Genomic DNA, 18,959 nt, shown 5'->3' with positions numbered 1-18,959 from the left:
CAGGCGGGCAGACAAAAATCCAGAAAGGGGGTAAGGCAGGCTCAAAAAACTGGGACAAAAACAGGTCGAGGTTCAGACAGGCAGATGCACGTAAGGAATGGGCTGGAAGTTCTCACCAAGAGGCTTGAGACGTTCTGGCACTGGAGGCAGGAGGGACAGAGCTTTTAAGCAGGAGGGGAGGAGAGAGAACAGGTGCACTGATTGCAATTAGCAGCTCCAGAGCCAGGAACATTACAGAGCCCCACCCTCAAGGGCGGATTCCAGACGCCCTAGGCTGGTCCGGGTGGGCCCTGTGGAAATCCCTAATAAGGGATTTGTCCAAGATGTGGCGGGCAGGAACCCACTGACGCTCTTCTGGCCCATAGCCCTCCCAATCAACGAGGTACTGGGTACCACGACCCCACTTACGGGACTTCAGGAGCCTCCTAACAGAGTAAACCGGGGAGCCATCAACCAGGCGGGCGGGCGGTGGGGGCGTGGAGGAGGGAACCAAACTGGAGGTTTTGACAGGTTTGACCCGGGAGACATGAAAAGTGGGATGGACCTTCATGGTCGGAGGGAGGCGGAGGCGTACTGCCACCGGGTTGACCACCTTGGAGATGGTGAACGGTCCGACGAACCGCGGAGCCAACTTCCTATTGTCGACCTTCAGGGGAAGGTCCCTGGTGGAAAGCCAGACCCTGTCTCCCACCTGGTACTGCGGGGCTGGAACTCGCCGGAGGTTAGCTGCACGGACCTGATTTTGGGAGGCCGCGTGTATGGCTCTCTTGGCCCGCCTCCAGGCACGCCGGCACCTCATGGCAGAAAGGCGGGCAGAGGGGACCCTGGACTCTACCTCCTCAGTAGTGAACACCGGCGGCTGGAACCCGTAAACGACGTAGAAGGGGGAGAGACCTGTAGAGCTGGAAGGGGTGGCGTTAATCGCGTGCTCGACCCAGGGCAAATTCAGAGCCCATTTAGAGGGATCAGACTGGCAAAAGAGGCGAATCTTGGTCTCGACCTCCTGATTCATCCTTTCAGATTGGCCGTCAGTTTGGGGGTGGAAGCCGGAGGAGAGGTTAACGGAGATGCCGAGCATGGCACAAAACTCCTGCCAATAACGGGCCACAAACTGGGGACCCCGATCTGACACAATGTCAGAAGGCAGGCCATGTAACCTAAACACCTCCTTGGCCAGGATCAACCCCATCTCTTTGGCTGAGGGGAGCTTGGGTAAAGGGACCAAATGGACCATTTTGGAGAAACGGTCCACAATTGTGAGGATAACTGAGAAGCCGTCGGAGGAGGGGAGACCAGTGATGAAGTCCATAGAAAGGCTGGACCAAGGCCGAGAAGGGATGGGCAGAGGTCGAAGCAGACCTGACGGAGGGCGACGGGAAGCCTTAGCCTGATTGCAGGGGGAACAGGCAGAGACGAACTCACCGACGTCTTTGGCCAGAGAAGGCCACCAAAACTGAGATCGGATGAGCCGAATGGTTTTGTTGATGCCAGGATGACCATAAAGGCGAGAGCTGTGACAGAGATCAACGACTTTGGGTCTGAGGTGGAGAGGGACAAAGAGCCTGTCCTTGGGACAGGCCTCGGGTATCTGTACAGACCCTAGAGAGTCCCTTACCTCCTTCTCGAGCCCGAGGCGGGAAACAGCACACCTTACTGTGTCTGGCAGGATGAACCCCCGTTCTTGGTCGTCGTCTACCTCCTCTGCCTCGAAGAGCCTGGACAAGGCGTCGGGCTTGATGTTCTTAGGACCCGGCCTGTAGGAAAGGGTGAAGTTGAAACGACTGAAAAACAAAGCCCACCTGGCCTGTCTGGGGTTTAGTCTCCTAGCAGTCTTGAGATATTCCAGGTTGCGGTGGTCAGTCCAGACCAAGAATGGAAGCTTGGAGCCCTCGAGCCAGTGCCTCCACTCCTCGAGAGCCAACTTAACCGCCAAGAGCTCCCGGTTGCCCACATCATAATTCTGCTCTGATTTTGACAACTTCCTGGAAAAGAAAGCACAAGGGTGAATGCGGCCATCACCGGACTCTTGGCTAAGTACAGCCCCTACCCCAGAACTAGAGGCATCTACCTCCACGATGAATTGCCTCTCCGGGTCGGGGGAAACGAGGATAGGTGCGGAGGTGAACCGTTCCTTAAGGCGTTTGAAGGCGATTTCTGCCTGCTCGTTCCAAATAAATTTGGCCTTGCTAGAGGTGAGAGCGTGGAGTGGAGAAGCGACCTGACTGTAGTTGGTAATAAACCTCCTGTAGAAATTAGCGAACCCCAGAAACCTCTGGAGCTGCTTACGGTCAACCGGGGTGGGCCACTCGGTGACCGCTCGAACCTTAACTGGGTCCATGGCAATTTGTCCAGGGGACAAAACAAAGCCGAGGAAGGAGGTTGATTCTGTGTGGAAAGCACATTTCTCTGCTTTGACGTATAGCTGATTCTGTAGGAGGCGGAGAAGGATGGAACGGACGTGTTGTTTGTGAAGGGTGAGGTTCTTGGAATAGATGAGGATGTCGTCCAGATAAACAAACACGAAGCGGCCAATCATGTCCCTGAGAACCTCGTTAACCAGATTTTGGAAAACTGCTGGGGCGTTGGTAAGACCAAAGGGCATGACCAAATACTCATAATGGCCGGTAGGAGTATTGAAAGCGGTCTTCCATTCATCACCCTCCCTAATACGGACCAAATGGTAGGCATTACGAAGGTCCAACTTAGTGAAAACTTTAGCCCCTTGGACCTGATCAAACGCCGTGTTCATTAGGGGGATAGGGTAACGGTTCTTCACCGAAATGTTATTAAGCCCCCTATAATCAATGCAGGGACGAAGGGAGCCATCCTTCTTCCCGACAAAGAAAAACCCTGCCTCTGCAGGTGAGGAAGAGGGGCGGATGATGCCCGCACTTAGGGAGTCATTAATGTAGTCCTGCATTGCTTGGGTCTCAGGAGGGGAAAGAGAATAGAGGCGACCTCTAGGTGGGGTGGTGCCTGGTAACAGATCAATCGCACAGTCAAAAGGACGATGAGGAGGGAGACTCGTGGCCTTGGATTTGTTAAAAACCTCCCTCAAGTCATGGTAAACAGATGGGACCTTGGACAAATCTGGGTAATAATCATTAGTCTTACCCTCAGCGGAGTGAAGAGGCTGGGCGGAGAACAGACATAATTCAGAACAGGAAGGAGCCCATCCCGTCACCTCGACCCGTCGCCAGTCAATCTGGGGATTGTGTTTACGGAGCCAGGTGGCGCCCAAGATAACAGGAACCTGCGGGGAGTCAATTATCATAAAAGTCAGCATCTCCTTATGATTACCTCCCATCGTTAGCTCCACAGGTTCAGAGACGAGGCGTGACTGGTTGAGTTCGTGACCATCCAGGGCGAGCACACTGCGGGGGGATGAGCCAGGGTGGAGTGGGATACTCAATCCTCTGGCCAAACCTTCATCCATGAACTCAGTGTCGGCTCCTGAGTCGATGAAAACTGACAAACTATGGGATTCAGAGGAGAAGGTTAGAGTGGCTGGAAGTAAATGGTCAGAGGAGACGGCCAGTTTGGTGTAGCTCAGTAGGGATCCCCCACCCCCTACTGAGCTTTGTCTTTTGCTGGACAAGACCGAGCTCGATGGCCATCCCCCCCGCAATAGAGACAGAGTCCCTGCTGCTGTCTGCGCTGGTACTCATCTCTTGACAGGCCCACCTTGCCCAGCTGCATAGGTTCAGGTTCAGAGGGCTTAAGAGAAACCGGAGAAGAAACAGGGGGGGAGCCGAGAACCGAGGATGGGTTGTGGGGTTAGAGCGACGTTCCCTTCTTCGCTCCATTAGACGGAGGTCTACCCTAGTGGCAAGCTCCTCGAGCTGACTTAGGGTCTTAGGGTAATCCCGGGTGGCCAGCTCATCCTTAATCTTGTCATTAAGACCATGAATAAAAACATCCATGAGGGCATATTCATTCCATAAACTCTCTGCAGCCAGTAAATGGAAATCAATAATATAATCAGCCACTGATCTATCCCCCTGTCTAAGAGATAAGAGCCCCCTAGAGGACTCCCGGCAGGGGAGCACGGGACTGAACACCCTCACAAGCTCTTTGGAGAAGTCATCATACGAGTGGCAGATGTGTGTATCATTCTGCCACTCGGAGGTTCCCCACAGTCTGGCTTTACCAGCCAACAGGGAAATAACATAGGCGACCCTAGACCGGTCAGTGGGGAAGGAGGATGGCTGCAGCTCGAAATGTATCTCACACTGTGTGAGAAAAGCCCGACAATGCTCCGGATCGCCACTAAAAAGCCCAGGCGGAGAGAGACGGGGCTCTGACGGAAATGACGTCACCGGAAGTGACGGGGGACTCGGAGGAGCTGCTTGCGGAAGTGGAGGCTGTGGGGTAGCCTGGTTTCGGAGATGATTGAGGATCTCCGAAACGCCGGCTTCTAAGTCAGAAATAGACTTTTCTACCCCCGCGCGCCACTGATCCCCGGGTGCCGGGTCCATGTTTTCCATTCTTTTGGCCAGAACGTACTGTAATGGATTACTGTAGTGGAGATGGATGGACCCAAAGACAACCCGCAAACAGGTCAGTGAAACGTTAACAGTCTTTATTTAAGAGAGAGGGCGGCACGGACTCCCGGGAAGAACGATCAGGCTCAGCGACAGGCAGCTCCTGGCTACAAGAAGGCTCGGTTGGGCTCAGTCCGGTTTCAGGAGAGGAGAGAGTCCGTGCTGGGGAAATCCTAGGTTCGGTCCGGGTCTTGACGAGGGGGGAGTCCGTAAATCCAGCAGAGGTATCCAAGGGGGAATCCAGGGGAAGTTCCGAGTCCAAATCCAGTTCAATATCCACAGAAGCAAACACAGTTCAGCTGAGCTGTAATCCAAGGCAACAGAGTGGGCTCGAGATGAAGCACCATCTGCTCTTTGAAAATAATAAAGCAGAAAGAAGCCTCAAGTCTTGCAGAGAGCCAATGATAACATCGTCCATCCAGGTAAAGCAAATTAAAGTCTAATCATCAAAACGGCTATCTCTAAAATCTCACAATCACACTTGCTTATCCCACTATTAAAGTAGGAGGCCTCTTGTGATTTACCCAAGCTCCTTAGAGAGCCGGTCACTCAAGTTCTTATTTGGTAGAAGAGTGACAAATAAAGATTTATTTTGTCTTTCTTAAAGAGAAAGGGCAGCTTAAGTGTAGACAGAGCACCAGAAAAAAACTGCACTGTATCAACAAGAGCCCTTCAGCTTTGTGCAAAGATTTTAAATTTCAACAGCCTGGTGTCTATTAAGATGAGCATGTTGAGAAGTTTACAAGATCTCCACCACATGAGACACATGTACGAACAAATAAACAGGCATATGTTGTGTAGACAGACTGCATTTGTGAAAGCAAATATAGACGGATAATAGGGACAACAGGGGGAAACGAAACATCAATGTCAACACAGATTTGCTCTAAGCAATCGAGGAATAAAACCTGTATATGAAACACAGGCTGAAAGTAATAAACTTCTTATACAACTCAACAATGACTTCATTGCTAGAGTCATAAACATATTGAAAATCAATTAGTGTTGCTTTTTTTTCCCTTTTCTGAAATGAATAGAAAGTTAAAAAAAATGGCTGAAAACTCAGGTTATAAAGAAAATGGCTGAAAGTTCCTAAGAGCTCTACTTCTAAGCTGTGTTCCAACAGCGTTTCTGTGCTAGACTGCGAGTATCTTCTTTTTCCCACACTTTTGCTTTATGATATTCTCTTTTAAACTTTTCCTTGGGGCACAACCTATTTCTGTCTCCTCAATGAATACTGTATGAACTGCATTTGCTGCTACACAAACATCCAAGCAGAACCAACTTTGCTTGCAAACCAACTTTCCAGCAGCGTATAACACAGCTATAGGAAAATACATACTGGCAGGGATCCAGTCAGCCATAAGAGAGCATTTGAATACAAACCCTTTCTACAACATTCTTTGCTGTTTGACTTTCAGTGGCAGTTTGTGGGCAAAGGATGTGGTCCACAGACTGTTTATAGTGTGTATTTATATCTGAGTACGCAAGTCAAAGAAATCAGTGACAATTAAGGATTTATAATCAGATCTGGGTGGTCACAAAGAAAAAACTACCATCCCTGCTTTTCCTTGACCTGAGGGGATGGTGACCAGCAGACCCAAAGGCACCAAGTGTCACAGAGAGAAGCAGCTGAAGGAGCCAGAGACAGCTGGTTGTGTTGTGTGCCGATCCATCCGGGGTCTTAGACTTTGGCCTCAAACAGTGCCCTCCTTAGACTGTTTTGAAAGCTAAACACACTGAAGGTTCATTGGCAAAAATAAACAGCTAAACTACAACTAAAGTTGTAAAGGACATTCCTTTATGTATTTTAATAAAACATTTGCTTATTTTTTGCACCACAGTTCAAACTCAGATCAGGTGGCAAGCATCTGTTGGCATTAATTTTTCAAGTTTCATCACAGATTCATGCATAGATTTAAGTCTAGACTTTTAATAGGCCATTCTAACAACTGGATATATTTTGATCTAAACCTTTCTATTTTAGCTCCTGCTGTTTCTCATTAGGGTGGTTATCCTTCTGGAAGGTAAATCTCTACCAACTGGAGAAATCAATCCCCATATAATGATCCTATCACCACCATGTTTTATCATTGGCACGGTGGTTAAGCCAGAAGCCATGTGTGTTCTGGCTTATAGGGCAGCATCAGTATTCTGACAATAACAGCCTTTAAAATGTCAAGAGCTGTTTTGTTTTTTTAGATCAATAGCTATTTCATTCTTCCATGTACGCGGAAAAAAAATGTGAGGTACAATTTACCTAGAAAAAGCTAGGTAACTTTTTCCACGTATAAATTCTAAGATGAATTGTTTGCAAATTTTTTTTATAAATTTTACAAAGAAAGGCACAGAGACAAACCGTGCAAACTTCATGCAGATAGGTCGTTTACTGGGGACCGAACACAGAACCTTCTTGCTCCAAGGCAACAGTGCTACAAACTGCACCAACAAGGAAACAATATTTTATATTTCTAACCTAAACATGGCCAGGGTAGGAAAAAAGCATCAAATTTTCTACTAATATCAAATTACATATTATTTGGATCTGGTTAAGTTGGGAACTTATTTTGAATCGTTTTGTTAATACTATTGTTAAGATGAATTATATGTACTTGTCTTTTAAAGGATATAATTTTTCAAATTAATTCTAAGTAACACATTAAATAAAAGGTGTCATTTTGAAGTAAAGGCAATTACATGGCAATTTGCATTAAATTTACATAAAAACCGAGGTAATATTTACAGGACAAAAAGTCCCTTTTTTCAGTGTAGATCACATTTAGGGAGTGTTTGAGATGTAAGGTGTCAACAGAATCTCATAATCTAAGCAGTGGCACCTTCTTTTTCTCAGTGGGTAGCATCAACGACTTATTGATGCTCTCTTTGCTCATGTTGTTAGTAAAGGTGAGTTACCATCTTACATTTTAGATGATGCATTGAACAGTGTGACATGCCAATGCTGTGAAATGCCTAAAGCTTTATATATTGTTTTACAAGCTGAATCTGCTTAACACTATACATTGTCCACTGTCCTACCTCTGATGCCTAAAGCTGTATTTACACTTAAGTGGGAAACACTTGCATTCCACTGTTTTCTGATTGTTATTGATAGAACATCTCAGCTATGTATGATAATCACTGTCCCTTTCTATGTTATTTGTATTTTTCTAGCATATGAACAATCAATAACACAAATTCAAGTATTTTGGTTGAAGGAATGCATTTGTCAGGCATGGTTTACAGGAATATAATAGTGGACTATTATGCTCTGATAGGTGAAGCTGTTTTGACAGCAAGGTGATAAAGTAGGCAGGCCCATTCTTATTTGATTTGATGACGGCAGTATATCAGAGAGGCCTGATACTTACACCATGGCACCTCATTTATTTTTTTTTATTTTTTTGCAGCATTTTGCACATTTTTCTATATAAATGCATCCGGATGACTGATTTATAGATATAGAAACAAATAGATATCTTGAATTCTGCTTTTAGATCAATCTCTCCGGGATTCGTGATGAGTGTTACGTCAAAACAATCCCCATTGTGGAAACATAACCATCCACACCTAGTAGCAGGTTTAGTCCAACCCACTCTGTTAACTAGTAGCAGTAAATTCTGGGGGTGATATTCGCACTGTTGTCATAAAAAAAAAACTGCAATATGACAGATCAGTGCTCGGCTGGAATGATGTAAATAACTCCAAACTGTGAGCATCCCCTCTGGCACGTAGGGCGCACGGTGTGCGCGCATCTCCTATATAGGAATATTGTGACATCTGCAAATAATAATCTCCAGATTTATCTACAGCTTTTCTCTGGGTCTGTCAGAGGCAGACTCGCCCCTTTTTTTATTTTGCACGACTTACCAGATTTGAAAAACGCCGCTATGTCTGCCGCGTCCTTTGCAGCCTCATCTAGCCCCTCTCCTGCGCTCATGGCTGCGGTCGCTTGGGCGGAAACGGCTCTAGATATTCTCCTATTGTTTCCCCCCGATTCGAGTCGCAAATGATCCACGAATGCCAATCCTGGCGACTTTCATTGAAGCCGATCCGGTCATATAACATCCGCTTCCCTCAATTAGCGACAAACCTTCTCCTCCATTTTGGCCAAGAGGGGAAAATCCTGGCGACCGATCGGCGGCGCTCCAGAGTTTAGGAGGTGAGGAAGAGGAGGAGGGTGAGGAAGGCGGAGGTAAAGGAGGAGGAGAACAGATGAAGGAGGGTTATTCCGATTCAAGGGGTGGGTGAGGGTGGGATATCCTGGGATTCCGTTCGGGGGGGTTTGGTGCAATGTGCGCCAACCAAATTTTTTTGTGTGCGTCATAGTGGTTTACGCTGCGGTCCTGATGCGACTGCCTGGGTGTTTGGATCTATGCATTAATTGCTTAATTGCAGATGTACAAATAGGTTTTCGTTACATCTACCAGGAATTTGCCTCTTGTTGTCTTGCAAATGATGTGTTTAAATTAAATTTTAACATCCCTTTCAGATAATGCCTCTACTGCCACTGGACTCTAAAACCTGTTATCTGTATTATAATAGCACCACTTATCTCAAACTGCAGAAAATGGTAGTAAAATGGAAGGATGAGTTCATTTTGGTCTTCATCTCCTAGTGATGAAGATGATGCTAAGGTATGAGGTCATTTGCCCCACAAACCTAACCCAGTTCTCCCCATCAGCATTAGTTTAGCTGTTTTATTTAGAGACAGTGCCATCTAGAGGTTGATAGATGCAAATGCAACGCGAGGCTGTCATCCATTTAACTTGCTGTCAGTAACAGCAAGTTAAATGGATGAGAAATAATTATATAAAAAATTTATTTTCTCTTATTTTAGCTGACAGGTTCATATTTCATAAGTTTATAGATGAGCATTGGCTCCCAAGAACCCTGTCCCATTGAGTGTTACAAATACTTTATGAATGCAATATGACGCACCTTTAATGTTCTAGAGGTAGTCTTTTGAGTAGAAAAAGACAGTTAAATGAAAAACAAAAACACAAAAACGAGCGGTTACAACTACCTACACAAGTGCTTGGGGGGGGGTAACTGCTACTCAATGGCATAACTATCGGTAAGGAGAGACTGCAGTTGCTTAGGGGCCCCCGAGCTCTTAGGGCCCCCTTCACTGACACCTGATTGGCCCCCTATGCAATTGTGGATGAGGACGTCTCTTTGCAGATGTAATGGTGTGAAAAATTCCTCTTAAACCCACCTGATACTTGATTGACTGACCTTATTTATACCCCAACACATGCCAGATTTCAACATGATGGTGACCCAGGGGTGGATGGGGTGTTGTACTTCATATAGGGCCCACCCAGATAATGTTGCTTACGGGCCTATTGTTGTATCATTACATTATTATTGTATCATTACCATTGGTGCTACTGCCAAATGTCTTCATACAAAAGTATCTGAAAAACGGAGGGTTGATTTAATGTGTTAAATTCACTTTGTAAGAGGACTTTGCTCAGGGAAAACTGAAGCCACGGTCCTTCAGCTAAAATGGACAAGAAAAGCGGATCAAGCCAGTTGTCCATGTCGAAGCGATCAAGGAGGCGCAGGTTTTGTGCTAAACCACAATTCATACACATAACTGAGGATTACCAGTGAGTTTTTTTCTTCCCCTCAACAAAAACCCCTCAATTCTTGCAAAGCATATGTGTCATTTCTTAGGCTACTTAATCATTAGATAGGACGTTAATTATGTGTAAGATAACATTTGAAGGAAATGCAAAAAATAATGACTTCAACACTTTACTTTAGATTGTTAAGTTTAATAGCTAATAATAGCAAAACATTATCCAAAAAATGGATCTTAGGCCCAGCTAAAGATCTGTTTCTATTTGTTAAAGTTGTAAGTCTTATTCTAAACTTAGGAGAGTATAAAAGTACTTAATTTCTAATGTTTGTTTAATTTCTCATAACCTTTCAAAAATGGTGGTGGGAATGGTTACTCAGGTCAGGCACACCTGGATTAATCAGAACTGGGGGAACAGATTAAAGCAGGCTGTCTGTGTCAGTGTTTGGTTGAGGTTTGAGTACCCAAATGCAGAGGTATTTGGGTACTCAGTATACAAAGGCAGGATACACAGGCAGGAATCCAAAAATCTAACTTAGAATGTTAAACTAACCAGAACCATGGAGACATTAGGGCAAACACGTACAGTATGAGGAGTCAGGGAAAGATGAGGAGAGACGAGGAACCAGCACTGAGGAACATCACAGGCAGAGTATTTATGGCTGAATAACAAAGAGATGACTAACGAGCTGATTGGGAGCAGGTGTGAGCAGAGGCTTCTAGAAAGGAGCTAGGGAAAAGAGGAACACAAGATGGCAACAAAGAAAAACCTAAGAACTCAAATACATCTAAAAACACAACAAGATAGAAATTAAACCATTAAAACTAGAAAACAAAGAAAAACATGACACAACATGAAACTGAAAACTCAAAGAAAACCTAACAGAACCAAGACCATAGCAGTCTGTCCCTGCTAACATTTGTTCCCTCTGTCTAAACCGGACACAAAGGGTCCCAGCTTTTTCATATTTGGCTTGTAAACATGCTTTATGATGACAAATAACTCTTGAAACTTTAGAAGTGATAAACCTTTGTTTTGAACAGATTAAAGCAGGGACAGACAGCTTGCTTTAATCTCTTCCCTCTTGTAACTTGACAAAACAAAGATCTATCACCTCTAAAGTTTCAGGAGCTATTTCTCATCATAAAACATGTTTGTAAGCCAAAAAGGAAAACGACACTGTCAAGGAATGCTATGGGCAGCTGAAACATTCAAGAAGAGGACAGTTTTGTGTCGGAGGTCATATGGATGAGTCTCCTCCGTCATACATTTTTTATTTAGAGGAGGAAAGCGGGACGAAGATGTTGTGGAAGAGGACACCAGGGCGGCAGAAGCTTGGTTTGGTGTAGAAGGCTTACAGCTGTACATGTTTGAGCCCTTGCCTCGCAACACTGCCAGTTCTGTTAGCTCTACACCAGAGATGGGAAATAACGAAGTACAAATACTTCGTTACTGTACTCAAGTAGATTTTTCTGATATTTTTACTTTACTTTACTACTTATTTTTATGGCAACTTTTTACTTCTACTGCTTACATTTTTACACAAATATCTGTACTTTCTACTCCTTACATTTAAAAAAATTGGCTTGTTACTTTAGTTTTGAATCATTTCAATGGAGTTACCGTTATTATTTTTCACGTCATCAATACCAAATTCAATCTAATTGGATGGGAATCTACGTTGCATTTGATGCACCACTACAAGATGAATCGACAGATTCGGCGGTATTCATTGGCGGCAAATCATTGCAGCTTGGTGGCAGTGGCGTTAGCATAGTAGCATGGACGACGAGATGATTGAAAATGAACACAACGGAGATCTAGTCCTATTGGCAGACATCCATTTAAAATGTAGGCAATGGCAGGAAAAAAGTGGTTTCTACTTTTACTTTTATACTTTAAGTAAATTTACAAGCCTGTACTTTGTTACTTTTACTTGAGTAAAGAAGTTTAATCAGTACTTCCACTTTTACCAGAGTATTTTTTAACACAAGTATCTGTACTTTTACTCAAGTACGGAAAGTGAGTACTTTTGCCATCTCTGCTCTACACCTGCTGAAGACACAGACGTCCATGAACACTGGGATGTAACTCAATGGTAAAGTGAAGGATTCTTATTTCAACCTTTGCGTATATTAGCTGCTACATATGAATCAAAATGCTATGACCGAAAAAATTTGATTGACAGATGACCATTGATATATGATTGGCCGAATTTAGGTGCACAGCCTCACATATAACTGGCCTGCATGAAATAACGAAAAAAAAAAAAACCACACAGATTTTAAGACATGATTTTTTTTAAATAGAATTTTTCTAACTTTTGGGACTATATTGACTGATAAAGAGTACATTTATATACATGTTTAAGCCAGAATTATTTGAAATTTAAATAAGACTTCCCTACAACTTTAAGCTGAGAGTTTGTTTTGCTGGCTCAGGTCAACATTTTATGTTTATTAAGGGGATGAAAATAAGGAGCATCTAGTTGTATTCTGTCATTATAATATTTAATTTAGCTAAGTATACAAATTTTTCATTTGACAAGGTGGGACTTCCATCGATGTTGTATGCAGGTTAACAATCAAAACAAAGACGTGGCGGAAAACTATTTAAAAGCATTTATTTGACACATTCCCTGGCAATTATACACGCCGATAGAAATATTCTGTTTTCAACTTTAAAATCCCTTTAAGTAATGACTCTAAGGTAGAAGTGGCAGGATCACAGCAGCATCTGAATATGTTGGTTATACTGTCAGTGTCTGTCCACAAGATGGTAGCATATTACTTCCCTAAGGATTGCTTAGTCTAAAAAAGATGAAGTAGGTTTACCTTTAATATTGATGTGTTTTACTAAAACATCATAGAGCTAAAGCAAAATGTTTACATTGTTCTAGACTACACTTATCTACAGTATGCAGGTGAAGATAAGTCATCCAGGTCATAGTCATTCAAAAAAAATAAAAAACTATCCACTGGACTTTGTTTCCAAGTTTCAAGATGTTTCGCTTCCCATCCAGGAAGCTTTTCAATAAATAATAATAAAAAAATATTCAAATCTATTGTACAATCTTCAAACTTGAAAACAATGTCTAGCGGATTGTATTTTTAACTTTTTTGGAAAAACTTTTCTACTGTACTCAAAGCCTACAAGACTCCCAGAAAGTCATCTACTTCCATTACTACATAAGAGAAGCTTTACAATATATGTCAGTAAACTCAGGAGAATGTCAGTTAAGCTTTTTTGTGCTGTCTGCTCTCACCAACTGTGAATAGGTATTGTAGTGGCAATCTTTCTTCATTTTCCCAAATACCACTTAGAGCTGCAGACACAGTAATTTCTTCACTCGCACGACATGACAATTTCTTAAAGTTTTGATGTCTTTACTTAGAAATAAAAGGGTTACAAAATCAGAAGACGCACGGTAAGAAAACTTTATGCTCCCATGCCATATGCAGCTCTGCCAAAACAGCACCTGCACGTTCTCAGTTACATCACTTAAAGGGGCAGTCATCAAATATTTTTTATATCAATAACTGTTTTCTTAGAACTATGAAATACACAATGACATGAACTAAGAATGAAAGAAAATATAAACTGCAACTATGAACTGTACTTATTTATTGCATATTCTATCTTTTCTGCTTTATGGCTCTTACATATCCGGCCCCTAATTGGGTATATTGTAAGATTACTCAATTATAATTAACTTAAACTAAGAGCCATCAAATCAAGACTATTAATAAACTACAAATAAACAATCTTAAAGTAAAAGAGTCCTTTTATCTTCTTTCTCTTCATATGGCTTCTTGCAATAAGCATAGCTTATGCACAGATCTCTCCAGGATGCTGTTCTTCGTTTGCAACTTGACACGACGTACAGTTCCACTGGAGTCAGGTAGGACTTGAACTATTCTTCCCATGATCCATGAGTTGCGTGGAGATGAACTGTCTACTACTAGCACCACATCTCCAGGTTCAAAATTCCTTTTCTGTCTCGTCCACTTCTGACGTTCTTGGAGGAGGGGGAGGTATTCGAGAGTCCATCTGCGCCAGAATAGATCCGCAAGATACTGTACTTGCCTCCAGCGCTTTCTTGCGTATAGATCATCCTGGTTGAAGATTCCTGGTGGCAGGTTAGGCTGTACCTTCATCAACAACAGGTGGTTAGGGGTCAGAGGATCTAAATCGTATGGATCATCTGACACGCTAGTTATGGGTCGGCCATTTATTATGCTTTCAACCTCACAAAGAAGTGTTTGAAGGCTGTCGTCGGTGAGGGTCTGTTCCTTGAGAAGGGCACTAAGAATTCTACGAACTGAACGGATCTGCCGTTCCCAAGTCCCGCCTTCATGTGAAGCTGCGGGACTATTAAAGATCCACTTGATGCCTTTCTTTTGCATTGTCTTCTCAATCTCTGATTGGTTCAGGTTTTTCAGTGCCTCTCTCAATTCCTTCTCGGCACCAACAAAATTGGTGCCATTGTCGGATCGGATTATGGAGACCTGTCCTCTTCTACTCACAAAGCGACGAAGGACATTGATACAGGCACTTGTGTCCAGACTATCAGCCACCTCAATGTGCACTGCCCTGATGGTGAGGCAGGTGAACATCACACCATATCTTTTGACCGTTCCCCGGCCCCGTTTCACTTCAAATGGGCCGAAGTAATCAATTCCAACATTAGTGAATGGTGGTTTGTCTGGTACAAGACGATCTTCGGGCAGAGGTGCCATTTTCTGTTCACCAACTCGTCCTTGTAGTCTTCTGCAGACCGTGCATTTGGATATGAGCTTTCTGATGGTGGAGACTGCTTGTGGGATCCAAAACTTCTCTCTTAACTGCGATAACATATAGTTACGCCCACAGTGACCGATCCTCTCATGGATGTCACTCAGGATGAGAAATGCAACTCTTGAATGTTTGGACAGTATCACAGGATATTTTGTGTCCACTGGCATGGCAGATTTAGCTAGCCGTCCTCCTACCCTAAGAATGCCATCTTTCAGCATGGGATCAAGTTTATGCAGCTGGCTGCTCTTCTTTACAGACTTACTATTGCAGAGCGCATTAATCTCCTCAGGAAAGCATTGGGCTTGGCTGTACCGGATGATTTCTGCTTCTGCCGTTGTCAGCTGTTCCAAGGTAAGTGCTTTCTTTTCCATGGTACTCCTGTACCTTTCCATGCTTTTTTGCACAAGCAACTTCTGCTTCACTGGATCCTTTTCTGTTTGACTAATTTCACTTTGAAACTCTTTTCTTTTGTTTTTCAGATTGAACAAAAGTTCTCTAACTTTCAGAATCCATGCAGTCGCCCTTTTCAGTCGGTTCCAACTGTCATAGTACTCGATTAACTTGTTCATGCAATCAAGCTTTTCTTCCATTGTGATGGTGTTTACTGTGACACTTTTCACCTCTGGGTCATTCTGCATGCTCTGATTCAGATTGTCAGGTCTTTGTGGCCATTCACTTTCTGGCCGTGAAAGGAATTCTGGGCCATTTATCCAGTCTTTATCTTCCATGAACTTTTTTGCTTTCATACCTCTGGTTGCTTTATCAGCTGGGTTCTGCGACGTTCTGACGTACCTCCACTGAGATGGTTTAGTGGCCTCTCGTATAAGTGTGATTCTATTTGCCACAAAAGTCTTGTAACGGGCTGTGTCACTATCGATGTACTTCAGAACCGTTGTGCTGTCAGTCCAAAAGATTGACTGCTGGAGTGGGATCTGCATTTCAGCTTGCAGCATCCTATCCACCTTGACTGCAACCACCGCTGCAGTCAACTCCAGCCTTGGCACAGTGATCTGCTTGAGTGGGGACACTCGAGACTTCCCCATCATCAAGGAACAATGGATTCTGCCTAGGTCATTCATCAGAACAAGGTAAGATGCTGTGCCATAGGCGACCTCACTCGCATCTGAAAAATGGTGTAACCTGGCAACTACTCTGGTTCCAAAGGCCTGAGGTTTGACACATCTTCTGACATTGAAGCCTGAGAGGAGACTGAGATCTTCCAACCACTTACTCCACTGTTCTTTTTGTGAGTCACTTATCTCTTCATCCCATCCTAGCTTTTCTTTACACAGGTCTCTCAGGAGAAGCTTAGCGGGGAGTATCAGTGGTGCCAGGAAGCCAAGAGGGTCATAGGTGGAATTTACGACAGAAAGAACACCTCTTCTTGTCTTGGGCTTGTCTTGTGGCTTGATGCTGTACGTGAACACATCATCCTCTGTACACCATTGTACACCGAGAGCTCGTTCGGTGGGCAAAGCATCCTGTGTGAGGTCGAGGTCTCTTAATTCAGTGGTTCGAAGTTCTTCAGGAATGGAAGACAAGACTCTCCTGCTGTTGCTAACCCACTTGGTGAGGGTAAAACCTCCTTCAGCACACAGGTCTCGAAGATTCTTCACCAAGAAGACTGCTTCCTCCTCGGTCGCCACCGATTTAAGACAGTCGTCTACATAGAAATTATGTAGAACTGTTTCCACAGCTTCTGGGGGTGCGGTATCTCTTCGATCTTCTGCGGTTCTTCGTAGCACATAGGATGCAACGCTAGGGGAAGATGTCGCTCCAAACAGATGGACCATCATCCTGTACTCCTTTACAGGTGTGCTAAGATCACCAGCCGGCCACCACAGAAATCGCAATAGGTCAGCGTCTGTCTCTGGGACTCTCACCTGATAAAACATGGACTCTATGTCCGCCATCACAGCTATTGGTTCTTCTCGAAACCTCACTAAGGCACCAATGAGCGTGTTGGTTAAGTCAGGTCCCTGCATCAACTGACCATTGAGTGAGACATCCTGGAAGCTGGCATTGCAATCAAAAACAACTCGTATTTTCTTTTTCTTCGGGTGGTACACCCCGTGGTGTGGAACATACCACACCCTGTTGTCATCACGGGCAAGCTGGTCTTGAGGAACTTCCATGGCATAGCCTTTTCCCAGAATACTTTCCATAAAGCCTTTGTAGTCCTCAAGAAACTCTTGGTTCCTTGTTAATTTTCTTCTAAGGCCAGCAGCTCGCTGTTCGGCCACACATCGGTTGTTGGGCATTTTCACAGCCTTGTCTCTCAGTGGGAGCCCCACACTGTAATGTCCGTCTTTGAACTTGGTTGTGCTTTGCACTGATTTCATGAACAACTTATCCTCTTGTGACATTTCCTCTTTATCATCATATACACGTTCTGGAAAATCTGTGTTGTATTGCTGTATAAGTAGCTGTTCCACTTCCTCAACTGCAATTCGGTTAACACTGTAAGGAGTTGTCTTGACTCTGACATGCGGGTTTTCATTCGTCACTGGACCATACACCATCCAGCCGAGAACCGTCTTTACAGCATAGGGTCCTTCCTCTTGGCTGTTAATTACATGCCAGGGCTCCATTACTTTAGAGTTATTGGCGCCAATGAGAAGGTCTACACTTGCATCAATACATGGTAAATGTACCTCATTCAGGTAGGACCACTTCTGTAGATGTTGCTGACTGGGAATGTTTTCTCTCTGAACAGGAATGTCGTTGTGTGTGAAAACTTTAGGTAGCCAAAAGTACTCCTCTCCATTAAGACTACACACTTCAAGGTCCATAAGTAGGTAGCTGTTGACCAACTTTCGTTTCTCTGCTTCGTTCTGACACATTGTGCTCAAGGAGATCTGAGTTAGCTTTCCCTTCTCATTCAGCTTCTTTCTAAGGTCCTCCGTACAGAACGTGGCTGTACTCCCAGGATCCATAAACGCGTAGGTCTCTATGGATCTTCCACTGCTTCGGGACCTCACCTTCACAGGAACTATAGGTAGTAGACAGTCTGTTTCTCCGGCCCCAGTGTAGCCACACACTTCTTTCTTGTCGGGACCTAGAGTCACAGACACCTCTTCCTTCGACCTATTACCCTGTTCGGGTACAGAAGTTGCCTTCTTAGGTTCTTCATTCTGATGAAGAATTTCTGGGTGTTTTCGTGAGCACTGATTGCATACTGTCTTCTTCTTACAGTTCTGGCTAATATGACCTTGTCTCAAACACCCGAAACACAGTCCCTTTGACTTTAAAAAGTCAAGACGTTCCTGGTTCATTTTCTCTTTGATCTTGTTACAAGCTTCCAAGGTGTGATTTCCTTGACAAAATAAACATGGAGTTTCAAAAGAAGTTCCTATCTTCGATAAGCTTCCTTGCTTTGGTGTTGAAGCTGTATTTTTCTTTTCCACTGCCACGTTGGTTGCGAAGCTTGATCCTTTTGCTCCACTCTTGGCCACTGTTCCAGTTTCCTTGCTTTTTCCTATTGGTTGTGGGTTTTTGCCTTGAAGGTCACCAAAGAGTGGATCCGTGGCCACCTTAGACTGTCGGTCAATGAAGGCGACGAGATCAGCAAATCTTGCTCTAAGCCCTCTTTTCTCCTTGATTTTAAATGCTTCATTGCGCCAACTTTCTCGCATCTTATAAGGCAGTTTGGAAACCACCATCCTCATATTTGTGGGATTATCCATTTCCTCCATCGATTCGACATCCTGCATTGTGTTGCAACAACCAGTTAGGAATAAAGCATAGGTCTTAAGTGCCTTTCCATCTTCAGCCTTGATTTGCGGCCACTTTAAAGCTTTATCCATATAAGCACTTCCAATCACCAATTCATCTCCGTAATGTTTCTTTAAGAGTTCTTTTGCTTCTTTGAACCCCTTGTGTGATGGTCTGTGTTCACAGCTTCGGACAAGCTCCTGTGGCTCTCCTGAAGTAAACTGTTGTAAGTAATACAGCTTGTCTTGTTCACTGTCCGTCTTCTGTTCAATAGCTTGTTCGAAAGCTCTAATGAAAGATCTATAGGTAAGTGGATCAC

General features: G+C 44.1%; 1 protein-coding gene across 5 annotated transcripts in view; it reads right to left on the bottom strand.

Moving 5' to 3' along the window:
* Window positions 1–8,713, bottom strand: part of triob (trio Rho guanine nucleotide exchange factor b) — a 146,324-nt gene extending 137,611 nt beyond the window's left edge. For 3 of the 5 annotated variants that reach the window (XM_038275784.1, XM_038275785.1, XM_038275786.1), the window contains exon 1: window positions 8,412–8,712. In XM_038275784.1, coding sequence (XP_038131712.1) covers window positions 8,412–8,481 — 70 coding nt within the window. In that variant the 5' untranslated portion in view covers window positions 8,482–8,712. Of the gene's footprint in view, window positions 1–8,411 lie in introns of all 5 variants that reach the window. The other 2 variants (XM_038275789.1, XM_038275788.1) reach the window with 1 other exon arrangement.
* Window positions 8,714–18,959: the final 10,246 nt, after the last annotated feature.

The sequence above is a fragment of the Cyprinodon tularosa genome, unplaced genomic scaffold (genome assembly GCF_016077235.1).
Source record: "Cyprinodon tularosa strain WSP-4 unplaced genomic scaffold, ASM1607723v1 ctg98, whole genome shotgun sequence".
In the NCBI taxonomy this organism is placed as follows: domain Eukaryota; kingdom Metazoa; phylum Chordata; class Actinopteri; order Cyprinodontiformes; family Cyprinodontidae; genus Cyprinodon; species Cyprinodon tularosa.
Note: the sequence above shows the minus strand (reverse complement) of the source record. Positions and strands in the feature narration are given on the sequence as shown.